The following is a 27,357-nucleotide window of genomic DNA, read 5'->3' on the forward strand; positions in this document are numbered from 1 at the left end:
TAGGGAAATCCAGCAAGCCATCAGTCTGTGCCTTCGTCAGCAGCACTTTTATTTTCGAGGGCCAATGCATCACCTACTAGGCTGTAACAGTTATGCTAATGCCTCTCCTTTCCCTAAAAACACAAACCATTTTGGCTGATTTATGACCAATAGAGTACACAGAGACGTATGTTTGGATTCGATGCAAGAGTCCCTGGATGGAGGCCAGCACACAAAAGAAGATATCCTTTTATGCTGTATTGGTGTTTGGCACAAAGACAATGATTAGTATGACAAGCAAGTCTCACAGTGGACCACCCTCAGGGATGTTAACTGCTCCAAAGTAAGCTGAGGAGCCACTGCACCCCCTCCAACTCTAGGCAGATGGTAAACCATGATACCTCTGCCCTTGCTCTCTAACCAAAGACAGCAAAATAGAGGAATACATAGTTCTTTATTTGAGCTTATTATTTTAGGCCCATAAAAATAAAGCCAAACACCCTACCACTGGCCAAGCAGATGGATTACTACCCCTGAAAGGTTTTTACAACAAGCACTCTATCCTCCCCAACAAAAACACCAAACTGCTGAATAGCAGTGTATGCAATGTAACCAAGAACTCAAAGACATTACATGTATGGTTCACATGCCTTTCAAATCATCTGTCCCTGAAAACTTATTCAGACCTTTCAACAAGAAAGGAAGAAAGAAAAAACAAACAGAAGGAGAAGGCTTCTTCAAATGGGAATTCTTCCAAAACAGCATCACTGAAAGAAGGCAGATACGCCTCTCGAGTTATGATTAAGAACAGCGATGTTGTTTAAAAAAGAGAGCGGAAGGCAGAGCAACAGTTAGAACTTAAGTAAATGAATGCCTTTTAAGTTAACAGTAATATAAAAGCTCACCGATATTGTCCTGAGAAATCTGTTTCAGCATTTCCCTGTCAGCTGAAGTCACAATTACATTATTACTACCTTGCTCTCGTACCAGATCCTTTATGTCTGGAAAAAAGATAAACAAGTATAAATGTTATTTGTAAAACAAAACATTACACATCTTAACAGCACTACTCACTTTTCACTGCATGCCACTACTGACTATTACAACACAGCTCTTCCCCTCACTTCTTCACAAAATGGCATGTGTGTAGTTTATTCTGGATTTAAAACTGATGGATGCAGCTCTTCATTACTCACCTCAGCCCTGAAGCACATGCCTGTAGCACTACTAAAAAAAGAGACTGAAAATGGCTCATTTACTTGGTGTCCTAAGCATATTCTCTAGTAATAACTAAAATACATGATAAAAAGGGAGCAACTTCCATCAAAACAGGTCTGTACTGCTGCTGTAACATATACTAACTATATCTTGTTATACACACCAAACACTGTTCCACAAGACAAGTGCTATCTTTCCTCACTTACCAAATTAAGTATATAAAATTAAATCACTTATGTGTTTAGATGACAAATGTGGCATTATTAGCCTAGCCATGTGGTGCAGAGGGGTCAAGACCTTACTGCACCCCACAAAACCAGTTTCTGACTGGCAATACAAGTTCTGGAAGGTCCAAGTGAGAAAGAATGGGAGTAAGTGGCTGAAACTGGCTTGCTCATCTCGGGAGTGGGAAGGCAGCTTGAACTGCTGCACATGCCACTGCCACAGCAAAAGGAGCTTAGCGAGCCATGTGCTACAAGAGGTGTGCCACTTGGTTGGGGAAGGCAAATGCACAGAAGAGAACATGCACCTCCAGAGGGCAAGGGTGTAGCTAGGCATACTCTTTGTACTCTACTGAGAACAATTTTCTTGACATTACTTACTACTGCTTAAAAAGCCACGAATTCTGTATGTCTACAACTGCATAAATTAATGCCTCCAGTAAGAGCTGGGGGGGGGGGGTGTGGTTACGTCAAATGTTTATCTGCCAGACAGGTTGAGGGGGCAGCAATAACACAGCACATAAGTACAAAATTAAATACTCCGGAAACACCCTTGCACACAGCAATAGCATAGCTTGCAAGCATGCAGCAGGTGTAGGGACATGACAACCCACAGGATCTGCAAAACTGTCTGCTCCCTAATGCCGGACTGTCGCTTCCACTGGGGAACAAATGGGTCGGAGGACTCTCCCCCAATGGAGGACTGAATCAACAGCTCCAGACAGGGAAGCCAATGGATAGATGCTTAGACAATAAAATGAACATAAAAAAAACAGTAGCATTATCAATTACATCTGCTTTATTACTGGAAAATCACCTTACTACTAAATTAGTAAAACAAAAGTACAGGTATAACCTGCAGGACAGTAAGCTACTTTCCCATACCCTTTTAAAACTTTAAATGTAATCAAGTAAGCATACAAATCCAAAACGGACCATGTCTAGCTATAATTTTGTATCAACAAACGCATACAGAAGGCATCAATGTGCAACAGTGTATAATAAGTAAAAAGGACAGTTACGTTAGGAACTTACTATAATACTAGATGTTCAAGTGCATTTACTGTTGCAGTCCACATCTATGGGATATCCTGTATAGAGGTTAGCTTGAAGGTTGGCCCAACTTCCAGAGCTACAGCTTTCCCCTAGTGACCTCAGCAAACACCCTTGCACACAGGGGCAAGAACAACAGTGGTATAAAAGGGGTCACTGGCTGAAGCAGATCTTTCCTGCCCTGGATCGACCAGAAGCTTGCACTAGGTGTCAGAACATGAGATGAACAGGAGCTGGTAAGGTACCCTCTAACAAGGTCTCCAATTTCCCACTCTGAGATGTTAAGCAAGTTCAAGGAGAGAGAGGGGTTGGTAGGAAAGAAAAGGACATTGGTGGACAAAGAAATAAGGTGGAATCCATTCCACCTGTATGATGCCTAAGATTATGAGAGACTGGATGGAAGACAGGAATATGGACTGCAACAGAGAATACAGTTGAACATCTACAATTATGGGAAGTTCTAACACAACTGTACAATATTCACTGTGCTATTCAGTGCTGCAGTCCTCATCTACGAGATGACTCCCTGAGTATTTGCCCAGTAAGTGGCTGACCCTGATGATATCCCTTCAGGAGACAAAATCTTGTAGGTTGGCAGAGGCAGACCCTGCTCTGGCCCTGCATGCAAGTCACAGATTGCAGACCTCTGATAAAGTGTGCACTGAGAGGCAAGATGCCTCTTCAAAAACGTGCTGAACAAACTCCCATGAGGAATGTTGTGATGGCTGCTGTGGCTCTAGCCGAATGTACTTTAACATGCTTTGGTACAGGATTACCGTATGCACAGCAGCAACAGCAGGTGCAGTATGCAAGCCATTCAGATAAAGGTCTGTTTACTTGCTTCCTCTCCCTGCCTTTCACAAACAGTTGTTCTGACTTTCTGAATTCTTTCTTTTTGCCCAGTAAAATCTCAGTTGTGTATGTCCATCCAATGGATGCAGATTTCTTTTTAACCTCTTCTGTGGTTAGAGAAAAAACACAGGAATGTGGATGACCTGATTCAAAGATATCTCTTGCACACCAGAAGAATTTTTGTGAAGGAACACAATATTCTTATGGAAAATCAGATATGGCTGCTTGCATACTAGAGCATGTAGTTCTGAAATGTCTCAGCAGATTTCTCAGCTACCAAAAATGTCATCTTTCTGGTTAAGTACTTGAAAAGGCAAAACCAGATGTTTCAAAGAGACAAGTTTTGCTTCCCTGACAGACTACTGAAATCCCATGGTTGAATGACTTCTCTAGGCTGTCTAAAATGCAATACCTCCCATTAGAAAATTTTCTTTGCAGGTAACAATATAATAGGGGACAAGATTAAGGCAGGCAGAAGTAGCAGAAGCAGAGATCTTTAACAAAGCATAACACACACCCATTTTGTAAAGGTATGATAGATAATTCAGAACCAGCGACACTCAGACTGTGTTCAGATATTGATTCCTGGAAAGCCATCCAAATAATGTTTTCAATTTTACTGGGTAGATTTCCTTGTATTTGGTTTCCTAACCTCCATCAAAATGCTTAACATATCAATTGAAACATGTTCCTTGCTGGGATGACAGTTACAACGTTCAAGACATTAGCATTAGGATAGTAATACTGGGGTGCAAGAAGGGCTCGTTTCTCAAAGTCAAGAGAGCTACATTCTGTGGCAACATTTTTGCCTCTTCACTTGGTAGGTTTTGCAGGGGTGAGAACCAAGGATGTTTGTCAGCCAAAAAAGAGGCACATGTTATGTCTCTTGGCTTATCCTCCTTGATCTGCAGTAATTTGGGGATCAGGGGTATAGGAGGAAAAGTGTAAAGAAAAAAAGAAGACCTTTCCAATTTTGGGAGACGGCATTTATTTTCCAAGCTGCAGGAAAGTACAATTACCATAAATGTAGATGTTACGAGTGTATTCACTGTTGCAGTCATCGCACTTGGGTTATCGGCCTGCAGGTAGCCCTCAGTTGGCCCGAATACCAGAGTCTTGAGATTTCTGTGTAAGATGCTGTTGCCACTTCCATGACATTGGGTTGTCAGGGGTATAAAACATGCAGCCAATGCTATTACATCATTTTTTCTTGTCCCAGATGTCAGAAGCCCCAAAATAGGAAGCAATTACATGCTGTGGAACACCTCCAGTAAAACGTAAATACCATAAGATATGGCCAAAAAAAAGGACAGGTGGAAAGTATAGAAAAGTCAGGGGGCTGGTAGGAGGGTAATCAGGACTCCAACAGTGAATACACTAACATCTACATTTATGGTAAGTGCACACAATTGTACTATCCTCTTCGTGTTTCACTGTCATCACACTTGGGTTGATTCCCAAAGATGGGGAAGGGTAGAGGTAGTCAAGTATTAGGGCTGGATATCAGGCCTTGTAAGACTGCTGTAGCAAAACCAGCTCTGGATTTAGAAAAGATAGTTAAGTGGTAATGCTTGGTGAAGGTGTGTACTGAACTCCAGGTTGCAGCTTCCAGGACGTCCCTGGTAGGGACTCCCCTGAGAAATGCTAAAGAGGCTGAGGTAGCCCGAGTGGAATGGGTTCTGATCCCCTGTGGGGTAGGTTTTCCACGGTGCTTGTAGCAGAAATGGATGCAGTGTTCTATCCATTTGGAGATGGTTTGCTGTGAAAAAGCCTTGCCCTCTGCCCCTGTAGCAAAGCTGACTAGCAGCTGATCAGACGTTCTGAAAGGTTTAGTCCTGCCAAGGTACAACCCAAGCTGTCTGTGCACATCCAAGGAGTGCAGGATCCTTTTTCTCCTTTATTCTGAGGATTAGGAAAAGAGGTTGGTAAATGGATGGATTGGTTTAAAGCCAGACTGGATACCACCTTCGGCATAAATGATGGGTTAGTTCTGAGGGTAACCCTGTCCGCATGGAAGAAAATGAAGGGTTCCACAGCCATAAGGGCCTGTAACTCAGACACTCTTCTTGCTGAAGTGATAGCTAGAAGTAAGGCTGTTTTCCAAGAGAAAATTTTTAACTCTGCTGTAGCAGCAGGTTCAAAAGGGGAAGCGTGAGCGTCTCTAGTACAAAGTTAAGGTTCCAGGCAGGAGTGGGAGGTCTCCTCGGGGGTCTTAAACTGTTAGCTCCTCTCAGGAACTGTTTGACCAGAGAGTGAGAGAAGATGGGAGGCTCAGTATTGTAATGAGCTGAGATGGCAGAGGCATGAATCTTAATTGATTAGAAGGATAGGCCTATGTGTAGCAGCTCTGCTAGATAATCTAGGATTTGAGGTAAGGTGGGCACGGCTGTGTCCTTTCCCTGAGATTGGCTCCAAGAACAGTATCTTTTCCACTTATCTGAATAGGATTTCCTAGTACTAGGCCTCCTGGCCTCAAGGATGACATCCAGCACCCGTTTGCGGAAGGTTGCTGGTGATGTATTCAGGGAATAAGCCAGGCTGCTAGGTTCAGGGTTTGCAGCTGAGGATGCAAAATCTGGCCCACCTGCTGGGACAGCAGAGAGGGGGGTCTGATGCAGGTGCCAGGGTGGCACTGTTGTCAGACTGCATAAAAGTGGGTAACAGTGCAGGTCCTTGGCCTTTCCCTTTTGATCTTGAGTAGTAATTTTGAGAGGAGAGGCAGAAGGGGAAAGGCATAGATTGAGAGGTTTTCCCATGCAAAGGATAGGGCATCCACTTTCCATGCTTGGCTGTGGGGAGTTCTGGTGCAAAATTTGCTCAACTGATGGTTTTGGGGGGAAGCAAAGAGGTCCACCTCTGGTGTCCCCCACCTGTGGATTAGAAGCTTGAATAAGTTGGGTTCCAGTTTCCACTCAAGTGGGTCCATTACATTTCTGCTCAAGTCGTCTGCCAGTGACTTTTGTTTGCCTGGCAGGAATTGAGCTTGCAGGTGCACTTTGCCTGCTCAAGGCCATGTTCTACAGAGCCATGGCTAACCTGCAGATTGGGTAGGAATGAGTTACCCCTCCTGCTTGTTTATGCACCATATGACTGCAGTGTTGTCTGTCTTTATCAACAGTTGTCCTGGAAGGGATAAGGTATTTGAAGGCTGCCAGTGCATTCTGTACAGCTTTTGATTTATATGCAATTGCATTTGTTCTGGGCTCCATTTGCCTTAAATGCATTTGCCTGCCATGTGAGCCCCCCATGCATAGTCTGATGTGTCCGTTGTCAGGGTTTGGGTGGCGGGGGGTTGAGTAAAAGTGAGTCATTTGTTGTGTTTGCAGGCCTCTGCCCACCAAAGGAACTCTGTCCTTAGGCAAGGAATGATAGGAATCACTGTTTCCCGGTCCTGAGAATGTTGACACCAGAGACTTTTAAAGTGCCACTGAAGTTTCCTCATATGCAGTCTTGCATATGGAATATGTTCATGAGGCCATGAACCCTAGGGCTTGCAGTATTTTTCTTGAAGATAGCTGGGTTTGGGTGGCCAGTAGTTTGAAGAAATTTGTCAAATAAACCTGCTTTTCTGGAGTAAGAAATGCCATCTGGGAAGTTGTGTTCAGGTTTGCTCCCAGGAATACAATTTTTAGGCTGGGTACCCAATATGATTTCTTTTCGTTGATGGTACACCCCAGAGAAGTTAGGCTCTCTTTACAAATGTCAGGTGCTGAAGTAGCAATTTCTAACTATCCACCTGAATCAGGCAATCGTCCAAGTATGGGTAAATTTGCATGTTTCTCTGCCTGCATTATGCAATGGCTGGAGCCAGGCACTTTGTGAATACCCTGGGCACAATAGATACACCAAAGGGAAGTGCAGACAATTGATAGTTCATAGAGCCTGCCCTGAAACGTAGATGTTTCTTGCAAGATTCCCTTATTGGGATGTAAAGACAAACTTCTTTTAGGTCTAGGGTGACCAGCCAGGAGTCCTTGGCTAGCATAGGAAGCAGCTGTTGGAGTGTAAGCATTTTGAACTTTGGTACCACCAAGAAGGTGTTGAGAATTGTCAGATCCAGGATAGGCTGCCAAGAGTTCTCTTTTCTGGGCACCAGGAACAGTTTGGAGTAGAAAAGTACAGTTGTGTACACTTACCATAAATGTAGATGTTCGAGTGTATTAACTGTTGCAGTCATCACATTTGGGTTATCTGACTGCAGGTAGCCCTCAGCTGGCCTGAATACCAGAGTCTTCAGATTTCTGCGTCAGATGCTGTCACGTCTTCCATGACTTCAGGTCATCAGGGGTATAAAACATGTAGCACACACCATTACATCAGTTTTTCTTGCCTCAGATGTCAGGTGCCCCCACAATAGGAAGCAATTATGTGGTATGGAACACCCCCAGCAAGCAAATAACATGATACAACATATGCCAAACAAGAAGGAAAGGTACAGCCAAGAGAAGTCAGGGGATGGAGGGAGGGTAACCAGGACTGCAACAGTGAATACACTGGAAAATCTCCATTTATGGTAAGTGTACACAACTGTACTATGTTCATAGTGTTTCACTGTTGCAGTCATCACATTTGGGTTGATTCCCAAAGCTAAGAAAGGGTGGAAGCAGTTAAAGAGCACTGGGGGTAGCAATCAGGCCCTGTAAGACTGCTGTGGCAAATCTAGCTCTGGATTTAGAAAATACAGGAAGGTGGTAATACTTGGTGAAAGTATGTACAGAGCTCCAGGTAGCAGCTTCCAGGAAGTCCCTGGTAGGGACTCCACTGAGAAATGCCGTATTGGTAGATGCAGCCCTGGTGGAATGTTATCTTATCCCCTGTGGGGTAGGTTTTCCATGGTGATTGTAGCAGAAATGGATGCAATGGGCTAATTGAAAATGGTTTGCTTTGAACTGGCCTTCCCCTCTGCCCCTGCAGCAAAGCTAACTAGCAGCTGGACAGATTTTCTGAGAGGCTTAGTTATGTCCAAACAGAATCTAAGCTGTCTGTGCACGTCCAGAGAATGCAGTATCCTTTCCCCCTTATTTTGAGAATTAGGGAAAAAACTAGGCAAATGAATGGACTGGTTTAGAGCCACACTAGACACCACCTTGAGCATAAATTGTGGATTAGTCCTGAGGGAAACACTGTCCTCATGGAAGATAATGAAGGGTTCCACTGCCATGAGGGCCTGCAGTTCAGACACTCTTCTTGCTGAAGTGATGGCTAGAAGTAAAGCTGTTTTCCAAGAAAGGAATTTCAACTCTGTTGCAGCAGCTGGTTCAAGGGGGGTGGAGGGGTGAGGTTTTCCAATACAAACTTAAGGTCCCAGGCTGGAGTGGGAGCTCTCCTGGGGGGGGCCTTAAATTTTTGGCCCCTCTAAGGAATTATTTTAGCAGGTGATGAGAGAAGAGGGGGTGGCTCGTATTATAATGTGCTGAAATGGCAGAGGCATGAATCTTAATTGAAGAGAAGGATAGGCCCTTGTGGAGCATTTCTGTTAAATAATCTAGAATACGAGGTAAGCTGGAAACTGTTGTGCCCATCCCCTGAGCCTGGCTCCAGGAAAGTACAGTTTTGTACACTTACCATAAATGTAGATGTTAGAGTGTATTCACTGTTGCAGTCATTATATTTGGGTAATCTGCTGGCAGGTTGCCCTCAGTCGGCCTGAATTCCAAAGTCTTGGGTCTTGCGTTGGTTGCTGTCTCTTCTTCCATGACATCAGGTTGTCAGGGGTATAAAACAAGCAGCAGACGCCATTTTCTTTAGTTTTTCTTGCCCCAGATGTCAGGTGCCCCCAAAAAGGTAGCAAAAATATATAATGTATAAAAACTATATATACATGCATCAATATAAACTTTACCTTCATCTACAAGCAAATACACCACAAAGGTTGTAGAAGACAGAGAAGGAAAGATAAACTCCAGAATGCAAGGGGGGATGGCGGGCAAGTAACCTGGACTACAACAGTGAATACACTCTAACATCTACATTTATGGTAAGTGTACACAACTGAACTATGTTCTTTGTGTTTCACTGTTGCAGTCATTACATTTGGGTAGAATCCCAAAGCTATGGTTGGGAGGCTGGAGCTAAACAGCATTAGGTGTGGCTATAAGGCCCTGCAGAACTGCAAGGGGGGATGGTGGGCAAGTAACCTGGACTGCAACAGTGAATACACTCGAACATCTACATTTATGGTAAGTGTACACAAAGTACAGTTTTGTGCCTACCATAAATGTAGATGTTCGAGTGTTCACACCGCTGCAGTCATTACACCTGGGGTTATCCTGCCATCAGGCGGTCCCGTAGTTGGCCAGAGTTCCAAAGTCTTGGTCCGGCGTCGGTTGCTGTCACTTCTTCCCTGACGTCAGTGTGCCAGGGGTATAAAAGATGCATCCAATGCCATTTTCTTCAGTTTTTCTTGCCCCAGATGTCAGGTGCCCCCAGGTAGGTAGGCAATACATATTGCTAATAAAACATACAAATAAAAATAAAAACAATACCTTCAGATACAAGCAAATACACCACAAAGGTTGTATAGGATAGACCGGTATAAATAAGCCCAGCTAGGACAGAGGGGATGGAGGGAGGGTAACCTGGACTGCAGCAGTGTGAACACTCGAACATCTACATTTATGGTAGGTACAAAACTGTACTATGTTCATCGTGCTACATTGCTGCAGTCATTACACTTGGGTAGAATCCCAAAGCTAAGGTTGGGTGGCTGGTCTATAAGGAATTAGGATTGGCAATGAGGCCCTGCAGAACTGCAGTGGCAAATCCTGCTCTGGATTTAGAGTAAAGAGGCAAGTGGTAATGCTTGGTAAAGGTGTGCACTGAACTCCAAGCTGCCGCCTCCAAAATTTCCTTTGTTGGTACTCCTCTGAGAAAGGCTGTTGAAGTGGCTGTTGCTCTGGTAGAATGTGGCCTAATATTATTAGGGACTGATTTTCCATGCTGTGTGTAGCAGTAACAAATACAGTGTCCTATCCATTTGGAGATAGTTTGCTTTGAGATGGCCTTGCCCTGTGATCCTGCAGTATATGCCACAAACAGTTGCTCAGTTTTCCTGAAAGTTTTTGTTTTGTCCAAGTAGAAGCGTAGCTGCCTGTGTATGTCCAAAGAGTGCAGAAGTTTTTCCCCTTTATTCTGGGGGTTTGGATAAAAAGTTGGCAAATGGATAGTTTGGTTAAGAGCCACACTAGATACCACCACCTTTGGCATGAAGGTAGGGTTTGTCCTTAAAAAAACCATGTCCTGATGAAAAATTATAAAAGGTTCCACTGCCATTAATGCCTGTAGCTCTAAGACTCTTCGTGCTGAAGTTAATGCCAGGAGCAGAGCTGTTTTCCATGATAAAAATTTTAGTTCGGTTGTATTCGCTGGCTCAAACGGTGGCAGGGTCAGTTTTTCCAAAAGAAAATTGAGGTCCCAAGTTGGTGTTGGTGCCCTCCGGGGCGGTCTTATGTTTTTAGCCCCTCTGAGGTACTGCTTTAGCAAGGGATGAGAGAATAAAGGAGGATCCGTGTTGTAATGTGCTGAAATGGCAGAGGCATGGATCTTAATTGATGAAAAGGATAGGCCTTTGTCCAGCATCTCAGTTAAGTATTGTAAAATCTGAGGAATGTTTGGGACAAGAGGGTCAAGGCTTTGTGCCTGGTTCCAGGCGCAGAATCTCTTCAATTTTTCTGAGTACGATTTCCTGGTGCTAGGCCTCCTGGCCTCCAAAATGACAACCATAACTGCTTTAGAGAGAGGTGCTGCCTGTCTGACTAATGGATCTGCCATGCAGCCAGGTTTAGTGTTTTGTGCTGACCGTGCAGGATCTGATTGTTTTGTTGAGTCAGAAGGTGTGAAATTTGAGGCAAAATCCATGGTGGGCCTTGAGCTAAGTTCTTTAAGATTGGGTACCAGTGCTGGCCTGGCCAGTCTGGAGCAATCAGGATCATCTGTGGTTTTTCTTGTCTGGCTTTTAGGAGTACCTTTGAAAGGAGAGGCAGTGGCGGGAAGGCATACATTTTTAGGTTTTTCCAGATTGAACGAGAGAGCATCCACTTTCCATGCTTGTGTGTGGCAAGTCCTTGTGCAGAATTTTTGTAGTTGGCAATTCAGTGGGGAGGCAAAAAGATCTATGTCTAGGCATCCCCATTTGTGCGTTACCATGCTGAAGACTTGTGGATTTAATTTCCATTCGTGAGGGTCCATGATATTTCTGCTTAGACCGTCTGCCAGAGTATTTTTCCTTCCTGGCAGGTATTGTGCTTGCAAATGAACTTGATAAGTTAGAGCTGTGTTCCACAAGGTCATGGCTTGCCTGCATAGGGTATAAGAATGAGTGCCCCCTTGCTTGTTTATGTACCACATTACTGTGGTGTTGTCTGTCCTTAATAGTAATTGTCCTGGATGCAGAAGGTCCTTGAAAGCTGTTAGGGCATTTTGAACAGACAACATCTCTTTCTGAATGATGTGAAGATGCATTTGGTCTGTGGTCCACTTGCCTTGAATACATTTTCCTGCCATGTGTGCTCCCCAGGCATAATCTGAAGCATCTGTTGTTAGAGTCTGCCTGGCTGTGGGTACAGTGAAAGGCTGACCCTTGTTGAGGTGACATGCCTGTGCCCACCATTGAAACTCCTGTTGTAGGAAGGGAATTACTGCTTCTAAGCTGTGAGAGTGTTGAGCCCAAACACTTTTTAGGTACCATTGTAATTTCCTCATATGCAGTCTGGCATATGGAATTAGTAGTATGCAGGATGCCATGAATCCCAGGGCCTGCAGAATTTTTCTTGCAGGGAGATGGGACTTCTTTGCCAGTAACTGAAAATATTGAGTCAGTTGTCCTTGTTTGTCTGGCGTGAGGTAAGCCATCTGGGCTGTTGTATTTAAGCTGGCACCCAGGAATGTTATCTGCTGTGAGGGCACTAGTTTTGACTTCTTTTCGATTACTGTGTACCCTAGAGAAATTAGCAACCTTTTTACAAATGCCAGATGCTTTAGAAGAATGTCTTTTGTCTCTGCTTGAATGAGGCAGTCGTCCAGGTATGGATATATTTGAATTCCTTTTTGTCTGCAAAATGCAATTACTGGTGCCAGGCATTTTGTAAAGACCCTGGGCGCAGTAGATAAGCCAAAGGACAGTGCAGAGAATTGGTAGTGCATTGCACCAGCTTTGAATCTGAGGTATTTTCTGCAATTTTGTCTGATAGGGACATGAAGGTATGCCTCTGAGGTCCAGAGTAACAAGCCAAGCCTCCTTGCCCAGCATGGGAAGAAGCTGCTGTAGTGTCAACATTTTGAATTTCGGAACATCCAGGTTAAGTATTTAGAGTTGAAAGGTCTAGAATAGGTCTCCAGGCTTTGTCCTTTCTGGGGACCAGGAAGAGTCTTGAGTAAAATCCTTGTCCTTGTTCTTGCTGTGGTACTTTTTGAATAGCACTCATGTCCATGAGGGCTGAAATTTGTTTTTGAGCCTCTGCCCATTGATTTTGTGGCAGGTTTGGCATTCCTTTTAGACTTGGTAAAGTGTGAAAGTGGAACCTGTAACCGTGAGACACAATATTAAGAACCCATTTGTCTTGGGTGATTGTTTGCCAATTTTGAGAAAAAAGTGCTAGTTTTCCCCCTAAGGGGGCTGCCAAAAGGGAAGTGCTTGGCATATGCAGGGGGAAGTCATTGGGACAGTTTCTTGTAAGGTTGAGACTTATCCTCACCTCCTTTTGGGGTTGAGGTGCCCCACTGTCGTTGTCTGTTAGAGCCTTGGGGTTGAGATCTGCCTCTTGGGTGTCTGTATCTGCCTCTCTGTGGCCTGTCTGACACTGGAAAGGACCAATTATTTGTAGGCCAATTTCTGCTATCGAGGTGGCTGTACCTGTAAGAAATCTTTGACTGTTTGCATAGATTTAGCTTTATCCTCCATTTTCTTTAACACCTCTTCTGCCTTAACACCAAACAAGGTATCATGCTGTAAAGGAGCATCCAATAATTTTGCCTTAACATGATCAGGTAAACTCTGTTCTTTTAACCAAGCATGTCTTCGAATCACAGACCTGTAACTGCGGCTCTACAAGAGGCCTCTAAAGAATCAAAACCACATTGCAGAGTACGTTTTCCCACCTGTTCAACTGCATGCAATAAATCCTGCATTTCCTTATAGTCAGGGGCTTCTGAGCTTGCAAGCATTTTCTGTTTTAACTGAGCGATTAAATATTGTTGGTACTTAAGCATGTGAAACTGGCAATTTAAAGCCCTTACTGCTAAAGTTGCAGAGGTGTAAACTTTCTTCCCCCATCTATCCAATGCTCTGGAATCTCTGTCAGAGGGAACTGGATTTTTTGCAATGGAAGCCTTAACCCCTTTGGGACCCTGGGAAATAGTTTCTGGATCAGCAGAAGGGTTTTTATAAAGAAACTTGTGAGAGTCAGGGACTCTAATACCTATCTGGCTTGGCTGGTGCAGGGGGTAAAGAATCAGGGGATAAACTGGATTCAGAGAACACATCATCCACAATATCTAACACAGGCGGGATAGCTAGGGGCCTGTGCTGAGGCAATAAAATAAAAGGAAGTCCCTGAGCCTTTTCTTGGATTCCGAGTACTCCTGAAATGCTCCCTCATGGTATGTAAGGTTTCCCCAAAAGAATAATCCGCAGGAGGAGAGGCTGAAGGGATGGATTCTTCAGCATCAGAGTCCGCATAGGGGGGTAGAGAGTTATCCCTGGTCCGAAGAGGAATCAGAGGAAATGGAAACCTGATCAGAGGAATCATAGTCTGTATCCTGCCTAGGCCTTTTCTCAGGAGGGGGATGGGAACCCCTGATTAGAGTAATAAGGTCTTCGGTCATTTTAAGCATTTGTTTCTTAGGCATGGAGGATTGTCCAAGAGAATGCTGTACTTGCTTCTTTGTCTTTAATGGCGTTTTTGTCTTGGCTGTTGATTTAATGGAAAGCTGTGAAGGTCTGAAGACACCCTCAGAAGCAGATGCCTTCTCAGCGGCTCCGGACCCATCTGAGGGGATAGTTTCCGTAGGCCCAATACCTTGAGTTTCCAGAGGCCTAGTTGTCTCCACATGGGAGTCGGAGGCGGCCTGTGGCTCTGAGGTAGCGGGTGTCAGGGGCTGCGAAAGCACCTCACTGAGAACCGGCGACTGGCCTAGAAGAGGCTTCATCGTCGGTTTTGGACCTCGGATGCCTGTCCTTATCCTTGTCTTTGCCTTTTTTCATAACTGCAGTCGTCAGCTGATCCGACGGCATGGTATAATTGAATCTGCGGCCAAAGTAGTGCAAAGCAAAATCAAAACGTCGTTTAATAGTGCGTTTGTTAAATGTAGCACAAAACCGACAACTAGTGACATCGTGATCAGGGCCTAGGCATGGAATACAGTAAGAGTGGAAGTCCTTATGAGGTATTTGCTTCCCACAAGAAATACAATTATTACCTTTTTCTGACATCGGTCTGAGGCAAGAAAAAAGTTTCCCCAACGGGGTACTTAGCTTTAATGAAGACTTCGGATCTGAAATTCGACTACGAAAATCTAAGGTGTCAGCCGACCGGCACTTGCGAACTGCTTTTGCTTCGGGCACCGCGTGGCAAGAAAGACTGAAGAAAATGGCGTCGGATGAATCTTTTATACCCCTGGCGCACTGACGTCAGGAAGAAGCGACAGCAACCGACGCCGGACCAAGACTTTGGAACTCTGGCCGACTACGGGACCACTTGACGGCAGGATAACCCAAGTGTAATGACTGCAGCAGCGTAACATGATGAACATCTGTACTATGTTCTTCGTGTTTCACTGTTGCAGTCATTACATTTGGGTAGAATCCCAAAGCTATGGTTGGGAGGCTGGAGCTAAACAGCATTAGGTGCGACTATAAGGCCCTGCAGAAAGTACAGTTGTGTACCTACCATAAATGTAGATGTTAGAGTGTATTCACTGTTGCAGTCATTACTCTTGGGTATCCTGCTGGCAGGCTAACCGTAGTCGGCCTGAGTTCCAAAGTCTAGGTCCGGCGTCGGCTGCTGTCACCTCTTCCCTGACGTCAGTGCGCCAGGGGTATAAAAGATGCAGACAACTCCATTTTCTTCAGTTTTTCTTGCCCCAGATGTCAGGTGCCCCAAACAGGTAGGCTGAAAAATATATATAAAAAAGAAATGCATAGAAAGAAATAACATTTCCTTCATCTACAAGCAAATACACCAAAAGGGTTGTCTAGGATAGAAAAGTGCAGATAAAGACCAGCAAAGAGAAGGGGGATGGTGGGTGGGTAACCTGGACTGCAAAAGTGAATACACTCGAACATCTACATTTATGGTAGGTACACAACTGTACTATATTCATCGTGTTTCACTGTTGCAGTCATTACTCTTGGGTTGAATCCCAAAGCTGAGGAAGGATGGCTGGGCTAAATAGGATTAGGAGAGGCTATGAGAGACCCTGCAGAACTGCAGTGGTGAAGCCTGCTCTGGACTTAAGAGCAGAGAGGCAAGTGGTAGTGCTTTGTAAAGGTGTGCACTGAACTCCAAGTTGCAGCCTCTAAGATTTCTTTGGTTGGTACTCCCCTGAGGAAGGCTGATGAAGTGGCTTCTGCTCTGGTTGAATGAGACCTAATGTCCTTAGGCACTGATTTACCATATTGAGAATAGCAGAAATGTATGCAATGGCCTAGTCTGTTTTTTGATGGCCTTTCCTTGTGATCCTGCAGCATATGACACTAGAAGTTGCTCAGTCTTTCTGAAAGCTTTAGTTCTGTCCAAGTAGAAGCGTAACTGCCTGTGTATATCCAAATAATGCAGAATTTTCTCCCCCTTGTTCTGTGGATTTGGATAAAAGGTAGGCAAGTGAATGGTTTGATTGAGGGCCACACTGGACACCACCTTAGGCATAAATGTAGGGTTTATCCTCAGAGAAACCCTGTCTGGATGAAAAATGATGAAAGGTCCCACAGCCATGAGTGCTTGTAACTCAGAGACTAGTCTTGCAGAAGTAATGACTAGGAGCAGAGCTGTTTTCCAGGATAAGAATTTAATATCCACTGTTGATGCTGGCTCGAAAGGAGGCAGTGTGAGTTTTTCCAAAACGAAATTGAGGTCCCAGGCCGGAATTGGTGCTCTCCTTGGAGGCCTATTGTTTTTGGCCCCTCTGAGGAACTGCCTTATTAAAGGGTGAGAAAAGATAGGTGGTGCCGTATTGTAATGTGCAGAAATGGCAGAGGCATGAACCTTAATTGATGAGAAAGAAAGGCCTTTGTTCAGCATCTCAGTCAGGTATTGTAAAATCTGAGGAATGATTGGTACAGACATGTCAATGCCTTGTTCCTGGTTCCAAGCACAGAATCTCTTCCATTTTTCTGCATAAGACTTTCTGGTACTAGGCCTCCTGGCCTCCAAGATAACATCCATAACTGCTTTTGAAAGGGGAGTGTTCATTATGGCTACATTATCTGCCATGCTGTCATATTTAAGGTCCTGAGTTGGCTGTGCAGGATCGGATTGTTTTGTTGGGTCAGTAAGTGAGACATTTGAGGCAATATCCATGCTGGGCCTTGAGACAAGCTCTTCAGAATTGGGTACCAGTGCTGGCGTGGCCATTCTGGTGCAATCAGAATCATTTTTGGCTTCTCTTGTCTGATCTTTAGGAGTACACTGGGAAGGAGAGGTAGTGGGGGGGAAAGCATATACTGTTAGATTTTTCCAGCTGAATGATAGGGCGTCCCACCTTCCATGCCTGCTTGTGGTAAGTCCTTGTGCAAAATCTCTGCAACTGACAGTTGTGAGGGGAGGCAAATAGATCTATGTCTGGGCATCCCCATTTCCTTGTTATCATCCTGAAGACTTGTGGATCCAGTTTCCATTCGTGGGGATCCATGAGGTTTCTGCTTAGTTCGTCTGCGAGAGTATTTGTTTTTCCTGGCAGGAATTGAGCTTGCAGGTGAAGTTGAAAGGCCAATTCTGTGTCCCATAAGGTCATTGCTTGTCTGCAGAGGGGGTAGGAATGAGTACCTCCTTGCTTATGTACCACATGACTGTAGTGTTGTCTGTCTTTACTAGTAATTGTCCTGGATGAAGCAGGTCCTTGAAAGCTGTCAGGGCATTTTGAACAGCTAGCATCTCTTTTTGATTGATGTGAAGATGCATCTGATTTGCAGGCCATGTGCCCTGAATACATTTTCCTGCCATATGGGCCCCCCATGCATAATCTGATGCATCCTTTGTCAGTGTCTGTCTGGCTGTGGGTAATCTGAATGGCAGACCCTTGTTGTGGTGACAGGCTTCGCCCACCATCGAAACTCCTGTTGTAGGCAGGGAATGAGTGCAATTACTGTCTCCAGGCTGTGGCAATGCTGAGTCCAAACACTTTTCAGATACCATTGTAGTTTCCTCATATGCAGTCTGGCATATGTAATTAGTAGAATGCAGGATGCCATGAAACCCAAGGCCTGCAGGATTTTCCTTGCAGAAAAGTGGGTTTTTGTTGCCAATTTCTTGAAGTAAGTAGTCAGTTGTTTTTGCTTGTCTGGCATGAGAAGCCATCTGGGCAGTTGTATTTAAGCTTGTGGCCAGGAATATTATCTCTTGAGAGGGCACTAGTTTTGATTTATTTTTGTTTACTGTGTACCCTAGGCCAATTAGTAATCTTTTTACAAACGCCAAATGCTTTAGAAGAGTGTCTTTGTTCTCTGCTTGAATTAGGCAGTCGTCCAAGTAGGGATAAATTTGAATTCCTTTTTGTCTGCAAAACGCAATTACTGGTGCCAGGCATTTTGTAAAGACCCTGGGAGCAGTAGATAAGCCAAAGGGCAGTGCAGAGAAATGGTAATGCATTGAGCCAGCTATGAATCTGATGCACCTTCTGCAAGATTGTCTGATTGGGACATGCAGGTAATGCCTCTTTTAGGTCCAAAGTTACTAGCCAAGCACTTTTTCCCAGCATGGGCAGTAGCTGCTGAAGAGTCAACATCTTGAATTTTGGAACTTCCAGAAACGTATTTAGTATAGACAGGTCCAGAATTGGTCTCCAGGTTTTGTCCTTCCTGGGCACTAGAAAAAGTCTGGAGTAAAAGCCTTGCCCCTGCTCTTGTTGTGGTACTTGCTGAATGGCCCTCATGTCCATGAGGGCTGTAATTTGTTTTTGTGCCTCTGCCCATTGATTGTGTGGCAGGTCTGGCATGCCCTTTGACCTTGGTAGGGTGTGGAAATGGAACCTGTAGCCTTGGGACACTATGTTGAGAACCCATTTGTCTTGGGTAACCATTTGCCAATTTGATGAAAAAAGTGCTAGTTTTCCCACTGAGGGGGCTGTCAAAAGAAAACTGCTTGGAGCTGGAAAAGGAAAGTCATTGGGACTGTTTCATGTAAGGTTGTGATTTGTCTTCTCCGCTTTTGGAGGTAGGAGCACCCCATTGTTTAGGCCTGTATGAGCCTTGGGGTTGAGATCTGCCTCTAGGACGCCTGAATCTGCCTCTTTGTGGTCTGAGACTGGAAAGGACCAATATTTAGAAGGCCACTTCCTGCTAAACCTGGGTGGCTGTACCTGTAAGAAATCCTTGACTGTCTGCATGGATTTTGCTTTATCCTCCATTTCTTTCAACACCTCTTCTGCTTTAGTACCAAACAAAGTATCATGCTGTAATGGTGCATCTAATAATTCTGCTTTAACATGATCAGGCAGATTTTGTTCCTTTAACCAAGCATGCCTTTTAATAACAGAACCTGTAACTGCGGCCCTGCAAGAGGCTTCCGGTGAATCATAACCACATTGCAAAGTATGCTTTCCCACTTGTTCAGTTGCATGCAATAAATCCTGCAATTCCTTGTTCTCAGAACATTCAGTATTTGTCAACATTTTCTGTTTAAGAAGTGACAGTAAATATTGCTGATATTTAAGCATATGAAATTGACAATTTAAAGCCCTTACAGCCAGGGTGGCAGAAGTGTATACTTTTTTCCCCCATCTGTCTAGAGCCCTAGAATCCCTATCAGAGGGGACAGGGTTTTTCGCAGTAGCAGCCTTAACCCCATTGGGACCCTGAGATATAGTTTCTGGGTCAGCAGTGGGGTTTTTATATAGGAATTTATGAGAATCTGGGACCCTGTAGTATCGGTCTGGCTTAGCAGGTGCAGGGGGCAAAGAGTCAGGGGATAGTCCAGACTATGAAAATACATCTACAATGTCTAAAACAAGAGGAATGGCAAGGGGTCTATGCTGAGAAAGAAGCAGGAAGTCTCTGAGCCTTTTCTTAGACTCAGAATAATCTTGGCTCTCACAGTGGAAATGCTCCCTCATAGTATGCAGTGTTTCCCCAAAGGAATAGTCCTCAGGAGGAGAGGCTGAAGGAATGGATTCTTCAGCATCAGAAACCTCATAGGGAAGCATGGAAAAATCCTGTTCAGAAGAGGAATCAGAGGAAATAGATACCTTATCAGAAGAGTCATACTCTGTCTCTTGCCTAGGCCTCTTATCAGGAGGGGGGATGGGAGCCCCTGATCAAAGTAATTAGGTCTTCGGCCATTTTGAGCATCTGTTTTTTAGGCATGGAAGTCTGAGTAGGAGAATGCTGTACTCGTTTCTTTGTCTTTACAGCTGCTTTAGTCTTTGAAGCTGAGGATGGCTTAATATATAGTTGTGTAGGTCTGAAGACACCCTCAGAAGCCGATGCCTGCTCAGCGGCTCCGGACCCATCTGAGGAACTGATTTCCGAGTGTCCAATACCTTGAGTTTCCAGAGGCCCAGTCGGCTCCACGTGGGAGTCGGAAGCGGCCTGTGGCTCTGAGGTAGCGGGCACCAGGGGCTGCGAAAGCACCTCACTGAGAACCGGCGACTGGCCTAGAAGAGGCTTCGTCGTCGGTTTTGAACCTCGGATGCCTATCCTTGTCCTTGCGTTTTTTGTACACTCCGGTTGTGGGCTGTTCCGCCAGCATTATATAATTAAATCTTCGGCCAAAGTAAAGAAATGAAAAATTGAACCGACGCTTGATACTGCGTTGGTTGAATCTAGTGCAAAACCAACAGCTAGCAACATTGTGATCAGGGCCTAGGCAAGGAATACAGTAAGAGTGAAAATCCTTATGAGGTATTTGCTTCCCACAAGAAATACAATTGTTAACTTTTTCTGACATCGGTCTGGAGCAAGAAAAAAGTTTCCCCAACGGGGTACTTCGCTTTAATGAAGACTTCGGTAATGAAATTCAGCTTTGAAAATCTCAGGAGTCGGCCGACCGGCACTTGCGAACTGCTTTTGCTTTGGGCACCGCGCAGCAAGAAAGACTGAAGAAAATGGCGTCGGCTGCATCTTTTATACCCCTTGTGCACTGACGTCAGGGAAGAGGCGACAGCAGCAGCAGACGCCAGACCAAGACTTTGGAACTCAGGCCGACTACGGGTAGCCTGCCAGCAGGATAACCCAAGAGTAATGACTGCAACAGTGAAACACAATGAACATCTGCAGTGGCAAAGCCTGCACTGGACTTGGAGTAGAGAGGCAAATGATAATGCTTTGTAACAGTGTGAACAGAACTCTAAGTAGCAGCCTCTAGAATGTCTTTGGTTGGTACTCCTCTGAGAAAGGCTGTTGAAGTAGCTGCAGCTCTGTTGGAATGAGACCTAATGCCCTTGGGCACAGGTTTACCATGGTGTAAGTTGTAGCAACAAATAAATACAGTGGCTTATCCACTTTGAAATTGTCTGCTTTGAAACAGACTTTCCTTCTGATCCTGCAGCATATGACGCTAGTAATTGCTCAGTTTTTCTTAGAGCTTTAGTCCTGCTCAAGTAGAATCTTAGCTATCTGTGTACGTCCAAAGAATGCAGAATTCTCTCCCCCTTGTTCTGCGAATTTGGATAAAAGATTAGCAGATGAACAGTTTGGTAAAGAGCCACACTGGAAACCACCTTAGGCATAAATGTTGGATTTATCCTCGGAAACACCCTGTCTGGGTGAAATGTGATAAAAGGCTCCACAGCCATGAGGGCCTGTAGCTCTGAGACTCTTCTTGCTGAAGTAATTGCTAGTAGCAGAGCTGTTTTCCATGAAAATAACTTTATATCAGTAGTAGCAGCTGGTTCAAAAGGAGGCAGGGTGAGCTTTTCCAACACATAATTGAGGTCCCATGCAGGTATTGGTGATCTTCTAGGAGGCCTTAAATTTTTGGCTCCTCTAAGATACTGCTTTAGTAAAGGATGAGAAAAGATTGGTGGCTCTGTATTGTAATGAGCCGAAATGGCAGATGCATGGATTTTAATCGATGAGAAAGATAGGCCTTTGTCAAGCATCTCAGTCAAGTATTGTAATATCTGAGGAATATTTGATTCTGCTGTATCAGTTCCTTGTGCTTGACTCCAAGCACATAATCTCTTCCATTTACCAGCATAAGATTTTCTAGTACTATGCCTTCTAGCTTCCAAAATGACATCCATCACAGCTTTACTCAGAGGTGTTGTTTGTATAACTATATTATCAGCCATGCTGCCAGGTTCAGTGTCTGGAGTGGACTGTGCAGGATCTGATTGTTTTGCTGGGACAATAGTTGAGGTCTATGATGTAAGGTCCAAACTGGGTTTTGAGACAAGTTCCTTAGGATTGCGTACCAGTATTGGCAGGGCCAGTCCGGGGCAATTAGTATCATCTTTGGTTTCTCTTGTCTGACTTTTAGGAGGACCTTGGGAAGAAGAGGCAGAGGAGGAAAGGCGTAAACTGACAGGTTTTTCCAATTGAAGGATAGGGCATCCACTTTCCATGCTTGTCTGTGATAAGTCCTTGTGCAGAATCTTTTAAATTGGTAATTTTGAGGAGAGGCAAATAGATCTATGTCTGGGCTCCCCCATTTCTTTGTTATCATGCTGAAGACTTGTGGATCTAGTTTCCACTCGTGAGGATCCATAAGGTTTCTGCTTAAGTCGTCTGCCAGAATATTTTGTTTTCCTGGCAAGAATTGAGCTTGAAGATGTATTTGGTAAGTCAAAGCTGTGTCCCACAGTGCCATGGCTAATCTACAAAAGGGGTATGAGTGCGTGCCTCCCTGCTTGTTTATGTACCACATGACCGTGGTGTTGTCCGTCTTTATCAGTAGTTGTCCTGGGTGAATTAAGTCTTTGAAGGCTGTCATGGCATTTTGAACAGCTAGCATCTCTTTCTGGTTGATATGTAGATGCATTTGTTTTGGGGTCCATATGCCCTGAATGCATCTTCCCACCATGTGGGCCCCCCATGCATAATCTGATGAGTCTGTTGTTAAGGTTTGGCTGGCAGGGGGTAGAGTAAAGGACCGTCCCATGTTTTGGTGACATGATTTTGTCCACCATAGAAACTTCTGTTGTAAGCAGAGAATGAGAGGAATCGTTTCCAGACTGTGACAATGTTGACTCCATAAACTTTTCAGGTACCAATGAAGTTTCCTCATATGCAGTCTTGCATATGGAATTCGTAGGATGCAGGATGCCATGAAGCCAAAAGCCCGCAGAATTTCTCTTGCAGATAACTGGGTTTTTGTTGCCATCAGTTTGAAGTAAGTAGTCAGTTGCCTTTGCTTGTCTGGCGTGAGGTAAGCCATCTGGGCAGTTGTAATCAAGCTTGCACCCAGGAATGTTATCTTTTGAGAGGGTAGCAGTGGTGATTTCTTTTCGTTTATTGTGTATCCTAGGATAGAAGCCTTTTCACAAACGCCAGGTCTTGAAGAAGAATGTCCTTGTTCTCTGTTGAATGAGACAGTCGTCCAAGTAAGGATATATTTGTACACTTCTTTGTCTGCAAAATGCAATCACTGGTGCCAGGCACTTTGTAAAGACCCTGGGCGCAGTACATAAGCCAAAGGGCAGTGCAGATAATTGGTAATGCATTAAGCCAGCCTTGAATCTGAGGTATCTTCTGCACAATTGCCTTATTGGGATGCCTCTTTTAGGTCTAATGTCACCAGCCAAGCATTCTTACCCAGCATAGGCAGAAGCTGCTGCAAAGTCAGCATTTTGAATTTTGGAATGTCCAGGTATTTGTTCAAAATCAATAAATCCAGTATTGCCCCCCAGGCCTTGTCCTTTCTGGGTACCAAGAACAGTCTTGAGTAAAAACCTTGTCCTTTTTCCTGTTCTGGTACTGGCTGAGTGCCCCCATATCCATGAGGGACATAACCTGTTTCTGTGCCTCTGCCCATTGATTTTTTGGCAGATCTGGCCAACCGTTTGCCATTGACAAAGTATGGAAATGGAATCTGTAACCCTGTGATACTATGTTTAGCACCCACTTGTCCTGGGTTATTAACTGCCAATTTTGAGCAAAAAGTGCTAATTTTCCCCCTAGAGGTGCTGCCAAAAGATAAGTGCTTGGTGAAGGCACATGGAAGTCATTGGGACTGTTTTCTGTACGTTTGCGCTTCATCTCCCTCCAGCTTTGGAGGTAGAAGTGCCCCATTGCTATGACCTGTATGAATCTTGCGTCTGGTATTTGGAACCCTTACGGCGTCCGGATTTGCCACTTTGAGCTCTGTCTGACACAGGAAAGGACCAATTTTTTGTCGGCCAGTGTCTACTGAATCTTGTTGGCTGCACTTGTAAGAAGTCTTTTACAGTTTGCATAGACTTAGCTTTGTCTTCCATTTTCTTTAAAACCTCTTCTGCCGCAATACCAAACAGAGTATCATGCTATAAAGGTGCATCTAATAATTTAACTTTAACATGGTCAGGCAAATTTTGTTCCTTTAACCAGGCATGCCTCCAAATCACAGATCCAGTAACTGCAGCCCTGCTGGAGGCCTCTAAGGAATCAAAACCACATTGCAAAGTATGCTTTCCAACTGGTTCAGCTGTATGCAATAATTCCTGTAATTCTTTACTTTCTGCACATTCAGAAAATCAACATCATTTTCTGTTTCAGCAATCCTATAACATGTTGTTGATACTTGAGCATATGAAACTGGCAGTTTAAGGCCCTAATTGCCAAGGTTGCAGATGTATAAACTTTTTTCCCCATCTATCCAGTGCCCTTGAATCTCTGTCAGAAGGGGTAGGATGATTTGCTGTTGAGGCTTTAACTCCCTTTGGACCCTGTGAAATAGTTTCAGGATCAGCAGCAGGGTTTCTAAATAAAAATTTGTGAGAGTCAGGGACCTGTAATATCGGTCAGGCTTGCTGGGAGCCGGAGGTAAGGAATCCGGGGTCAAACTTGACTCCGAAAACACATCATCCACAATGTCTAAAACAGGGGGTATGGCTAAAGGCCTGTGCTGAGGGAGTAGGAAATCCCTGAGCTTCTTTTCTGATTCTGAGAAATCTTGACTCGTCCAGTGAAAATGCTCCCTCAAAGTATGCAAAGTTTCTCCAAATGAATAATCCTCAGGAGGTGATGCAGATGGTATAGACTCCTCTGCATCAGAATCCTCATAGGGAGGTATAGATAATTTCTGATTAGAAGAGGAATCAGAAGAAATAGAAACCTGATCTGAAGATTCATAATCAGTGTTTTGCCTAGGCCTCTTATCTGGAGGGGGATGGGAACCCCTGATCAAGGTAATAAGGTCTTCAGCCATTTTGAACATCTTTTTTTTAGGCATAGAGGCCTGTGCACATGGCTCATGCGTCATTTTTTTAGTTTTAGAAGTTGCTTTTGTCTTTGGTTTTGCAGCTGTCATCTGTTTGATGTAAAAATGTTGAAGCCTGAATACACCCTCAGAAGCCGGTGCCTGCTCAGCGGCTCCAGACCCATCCGGGGGAGATACATCCATGGATCCAATACTTTTGAGTATCTCGCGGCATGCCGGACTCCACATGGGTGTCAGTAGGGGCCTGCGACTCAAAAGTAGCAGGTATCAGGGGCTGCTTAAGAGAAGCTTCGGCATCGGTTTTGGACCTCGACTCTCTCTCTGTCCTTTTCTTTGCACCTTTTATATACTCCGGTAGTCGGATTGCTATCCGTCGACATTTCTGGGTAGTTAAATCTGTTTCCAAAATACTTTGAGGCAAAAATATACCAACGCTTAATAGTGCGTTGGTTAAATCTATCACAAAACCGAGAGCCAGGCACGTTGTAATCAGGGCCTAGGCAAGGAATACAGTATAAATGGAAATCCTTACGAGGTATTTGCTTCCCACAAGTAATACAGTTATTAACTTTTACTGACATTGGTATGGAGCAAGAAAAAAGTTTCCCCAACGGGGTACTTAGCTTTAGTGAAGACTTCGGTTCTGAAACTCGAATTCGAAAATTTCAGGAGTCGGCCGACCGGCACTTGCAAAATGCTTCTGCTTCGGGCACCACGCAGCAAGAAAGAATAAAGAAAATGGCGTCAGCTGCTTGTTTTATACCCCTGACGACCTGACTTCATGGAAGAGGAGACAGCAACCGACGCAGGACCCAAGACTGTGGAATTCAGGCCGACTGACGGCAACCTGCCAGCAGATTACCCAAATGTAATGACTGCAACAGTGAAACACGAAATCAGCGAATACACTCAAACATCTACATTTATGGTAAGTGTACACAACTGTACGATGTTCTTCGTGTTTCACTGTTGCAGTCATCACATTTGGGTTGATTCCCAAAGCTGAAAAAAGGGTGGAGGCAGTCAAGAAGACTGGGGGCTGGCAAGGATGCCCTGCAAGACTGCGGTGGCAAAGCCAACCCTGGATTTGGAGAAAATAGGTAGGTGGTAATACTTGGTGAAGGTATTAACAGAAGTCCAAGTTGCAGCCTCCAGGATGTCCCTGGTGGGGACCCCTCTAAGAAAAGCTGCAGAGGTGGAGGTTGTCCTGGTGGGGGCAGTTTCCTGTGTTGTTTGCAGCAGAAATGGATGCAGTGTGCTAATCCACTTGGAGACTGATTGATTGGATATGGCCTCACCCTCTGTCCCTGCTGTGAAGCTGACTAGCAACTGGTCAGTTTTTCTAAAAGATTTAGTCCGATCCAGATAGGATCTGAGCTGTGTAGATCTAGAGAGTGCAGACTCCTTTTCCCCTTGTTTTGAGGGTTAGAGAAAAAGGTGGGTAAATGAATGGATTGGTTGAGAAGCCACACTAGACACCACTTTAGGCATGATGGAGGGGTAAGTCCTGTGGGAGACCCTGTCAGCGTGGACAATGATGAAGGGCTCTACAGACATGAGTGCTTGTAGCTCTGAAACTCTTCTAGCTGAAGTGATGGCCAGAAGCAAGGCTGATTTCCAAGAGTGGAATTTTAACTCTGCTGAAGCTGCAGGTTCAAAGGGAGGTAGCGTGAGCTTTTCCAACACAAAGCAAAGGTCCCAAGCTGGGGTAGGAGCTCTTTCTGGGTGGCCTTAAGTTGTCAGCCCCTCTTAGGAACTGTTTGGATGACAGGGTGTGAGAAGAAAGGTGGTTTTGTGCTGAAATGAACAGAGAAGGCAGAGGCATGAATTTTAATAGAAGAGAAGAATATATCCCTGTGTAGTATGTCTGCTAGGTAATCCAGGATAAGAGGTAGGGAGGGCTGTGCTGTTTTGGCTCCCTTAGCCTGGATCCAGGTGCAAAACTTTTTCCACTTGTCAGCATAGGATTTTCTAGTGCTGGAGCGTCTGGCCTCATGTATCACATCTAGGACTTATTTGCTTAGGCTGGTAGTTTGTGGAGAGGTCAGGGAATAAGCCAGGCTACCAGGTTGAGAATCTGCAATTGGGGATGCATGAATTCTCCATTCTTCTGGGTCAGGAGTGTTGGGATCTGAGGTAGGTGCCATGGTGGCAGAGGTGATAGGCTGCACAGCAGTGGGTACCAGTGCTGGTGTGGCCAGTCTGGGGCAATCAGGATTGTCCTCGGTTTTTCCTCCCTTACTTTGAACAGAACCCTTGAAATGAGTGGTAGAGGGGGAAATGCACAGACTGAGAGGTTTACCCACTGGAAGGATAGAGCATCCACTTTCCAGGCCTTGCTGTGAAGTTCCTTGGTGTAGAATTTGCTGAGCTGATGATTGGAGTGGGAGGCAGAGAGATCCACCTTCGGGGTGCCGCATTTCTGGGTTACAAGAGTGAAGGTTCTGTGGTCTAGCAGGTTTCTGCTTAAGTTGTCTGCCAGAGAGTTTAGGGAGCCTGGCAGGAATTGTGCTAGTAGGTTTAGTTGC

At 44.7% G+C, this 27,357-nt stretch overlaps 1 protein-coding gene across 2 annotated transcripts in view; it reads right to left on the reverse strand.

The window, feature by feature from the left end:
* The window catches only part of PCNX3 (pecanex 3), a 2,517,385-nt gene that overhangs the window by 2,085,821 nt on the left and 404,207 nt on the right, over positions 1 to 27,357 (reverse strand). For both annotated transcript variants that reach the window (XM_044060478.1, XM_044060477.1), the window contains exon 5: positions 885 to 980. In XM_044060478.1, coding sequence (XP_043916413.1) covers positions 885 to 980 — 96 coding nt within the window. The remainder of the gene's footprint in view (positions 1 to 884; positions 981 to 27,357) is intronic.

This window comes from Protopterus annectens, chromosome 2.part0, assembly GCF_019279795.1.
Source record: "Protopterus annectens isolate FY-2018-M chromosome 2.part0, PAN1.0, whole genome shotgun sequence".
NCBI classification, from domain to species: domain Eukaryota; kingdom Metazoa; phylum Chordata; order Ceratodontiformes; family Protopteridae; genus Protopterus; species Protopterus annectens.